Below are 3,071 nucleotides of genomic sequence, written 5' to 3' on the forward strand. Positions count from 1 at the left end.
CCGGGATAAATTCTCCTTGCGAATTCCCCTGTCATTAATTTCTTAGCTTGACATAGCATGCACGTGTGCGTGCGTGCGTGCGTGCGTGCGTGCGTGCGTGCATGTGTGTGTGCTTCCTTATGTGCGTGCGTGCGTGCATGCGTACATGTGCGTGTGTGTGTATATGTGCGTGTGTGCGTATATGTGCGTGTGTGCGCATATGTGCGTGCGTGCGTATGTGTGCGTATATGTGCGTGCATGCGTACACATGTGTGTGCGTGCGTACATATGTGCGTGCGTACATATGTGCGTGTGTGCGTATATGTGCGTGCATACGTACATGTGCGTGTGCGCGTATATGTGCGTGCATACGTACATGTGCGTGTGCGCGTATATGTGCGTGCATACGTTTATGTGTGCGTGTGTGCGTACATGCATACGTATGTGCGTGCATGCGTACATGTGTGTGTGTGCGTATATGTGCGTGCATACGTATGTGCGTGTGTGCGTATATGTGCGTGCATGCGTACATGTGCGTGTGTGCGTATGTGTGCGTGTGTGCGTACATGTGCGTGCGTGCGTACATGTGCGTGTGTGCGTATGTGTGCGTGTGTGCGTACATGTGTGTGTGTGCGTACATGTGCGTGCGTTCATTACGTATGTGCATGCGTACCAGACTCGGATTCTGAATTATGGCCATAAAGGCATAATAAAATGGGGGTTTTCTTGTTCTTGTCATGAATAATAAATGCTTGCTTTTCACATTTCATATATTTGTAAAATGATTTGTTGTGTGAAAGTAGTTGTTTGCGATGAAAAGTTGTTTTATTTTTTCCCGATATTCTTTTGTATGTGTGAAAGTGAAACGATACTTTTGTTGTTAGGCTACCACTATTAACAGGACCTAGTAAAAGTGTTCACTTGCTTGAGGGAAATTCACAGCAGTCATAATAAACACGTGTTATACAAACTCAAGCTTACTTTTGATTTCTCCAATTCAGTATGAACCCTGCATGAATTCTCGGTAGAGTGGAGGGCAAGGGGGGCATCGCAGAGCCATGGGAAGGCGAATCGCTCGGGCCTGAAACCATTATTGCGTGATTTTGAAGGAAACTTTGAAGAAACTTTGAAGAGTCTGTTGTATTCTGTAGATCTGACATGCGTCTTGGTGTGTTTCAGGGTAGGTAAGACGTCGTTGATGAACCAATACGTGAACAAGAAGTTTAGCAACCAGTACAAGGCGACAATAGGTGCGGATTTCCTCACCAAGGAGGTGATGGTGGATGATAGGCTCGTTACTATGCAGGTAAGAGCACACCTGACAGGTAGACCTAGCAGGTAGACCTAGCAGGTAAACTAATGTAAAATAATAAACGCTTGCGTATATCTATTTATCATTCATTATCACGGGTTTAACAATTAACAGCGCTGGCGGCAATGAGTGCGTGTTCCATCCTCCGTCGATCCGTCAACATTTTGTGTTGCTGCGAGCGACTTTTAATGAAGGAAAGAAACGATAATTACGACTTTCAATAATAACGGTTGAGAATGGAAGCGGGTTGCTGTCTCTGGGTAACTTATTATCAGGACCCGCTTATTTTACTCATGAATTTTACTACTACAGTTAAACCTCGATTATCCGAGCGAGACGGGTGGGGAGTATTTTGCTCGGATAACTGACCTAATCGTAAATAAAGGGTATTATTCACGGGACCTTGAGATCTTGTTCGGATAATCGATGTTCGGATAACCGAAGTTTGACTGTAGTTGTATAGTAGGAACGATTTTCGAAATTTGGACCGGCCGGGGTTTGCGGACTTTCCGAGACCGTAGCGGACTGCCAGTCCGATTACTTTGTAGTTGCTGATAATGTAATGATCTAATTCGAATAAATTCGATGTATTCTCGACTTTGATTCGCGACTGCGCGTTGTTTGTTTAGTTCGCGTTACGAAAAAATTTATTCATTAAATCTCGAAAGCTGTGCACTCCGTATCGCCACGAAACGATTAAAATGCGATACATTCTCCATTTCGATTCTTGACTCGCTATCTCACCGGCGCCCTCTACCTTCTATCCCCGCATTCTCTGCCTTTGAGATAAAATGTGCTTTTTCTTATGGATTTTGACGCGCTGAATTCAAACATGACGATTAAAAAACTGCTTTAAAATCATTCACATCGACGTCTTTTCATCTCGATTTTGATTCTCGACTCACCGGCGCCCTCTATCTTCTCTCTCCCGCCGCGCACAGATCTGGGACACGGCCGGGCAGGAGCGCTTCCAGAGCCTTGGCGTCGCGTTCTACCGCGGAGCCGACTGCTGTGTGCTCGTCTTTGACGTGACTCAGCCGAACACTTTCAAGTCGCTCGACAGCTGGCGGGACGAGTTCCTCATCCAGGCGGGGCCTCGCGATCCGGACAACTTCCCGTTCGTCGTGCTCGGCAACAAGATCGACCTCGAGAATCGGGCGGTGAGTAGCGCCGGCGCCCCCTGGTGCGGCGGCGGCGTCCGGTTCGTGTTTCTCTCTCGCGCGCACGCGAGGGGGTGTGCAGAAGGGTGTTCCCTCGTTGGGGGGTGTTGCGACGTGTGTGCGTGCGTGCGTGCGTGCGTGCGTGCGTGCGTGCGTGCGTTTGTGTGCCTGTGCGTGCGTGCGTGTGTGGTGTGTGTGTGTGGGTGTGTGTGTGTGTGTGTGTGGGTATCTGTGTGTCTGTGTGTGTGTGTGTGTGTGTGGCGTTGCGTAACGTGCTGTGGCCCGCCGCCGCGTGTATGTGTGTGCCGCGCACGCCCGCGTCGTTGTACAAACAACTTCCCATGCATACAACTAACCATACTCGCCTCTCATCACCGCTACAGGGTTCAGCGGGCCCGCAAGGTTCCGATGGCCGAGAGGGTAGCCCAGCCCTCAGAGATGGAGCGACGGCAACGACGGAGAACCAGGCGCGCAGGGCATACAGGGCATCACGGCGCCTCATCGGACTGCCGGGACCAACAGGTTACGACGCGAAACGGCGGCGCAGGACGGAGAGCGGGGACCGGACGGACAGCCGGGACCGCCCGTAAGTCTGCCGTAGCCTGCTTGAAATGTTGTGC

At 50.1% G+C, this 3,071-nt stretch overlaps 1 protein-coding gene across 1 annotated transcript in view; it reads left to right on the forward strand.

Moving 5' to 3' along the window:
* Positions 1-1,158: 1,158 nt before the first annotated feature.
* Positions 1,159-3,071, forward strand: part of LOC106818999 (ras-related protein Rab-7a) — a gene marked incomplete at its 5' end in the record, with an annotated part of 4,342 nt that continues 2,429 nt past the window's right edge. Inside the window, 2 exon segments of the mRNA XM_014823660.1 lie at positions 1,159-1,285; positions 2,233-2,451. Of these exon segments, the coding sequence (XP_014679146.1) occupies positions 1,159-1,285; positions 2,233-2,451 (346 nt within the window).

Source organism: Priapulus caudatus, unplaced genomic scaffold, assembly GCF_000485595.1.
Source record: "Priapulus caudatus unplaced genomic scaffold, Priapulus_caudatus-5.0.1 Scaffold2734, whole genome shotgun sequence".
Classification (NCBI taxonomy): domain Eukaryota; kingdom Metazoa; phylum Priapulida; class Priapulimorpha; order Priapulimorphida; family Priapulidae; genus Priapulus; species Priapulus caudatus.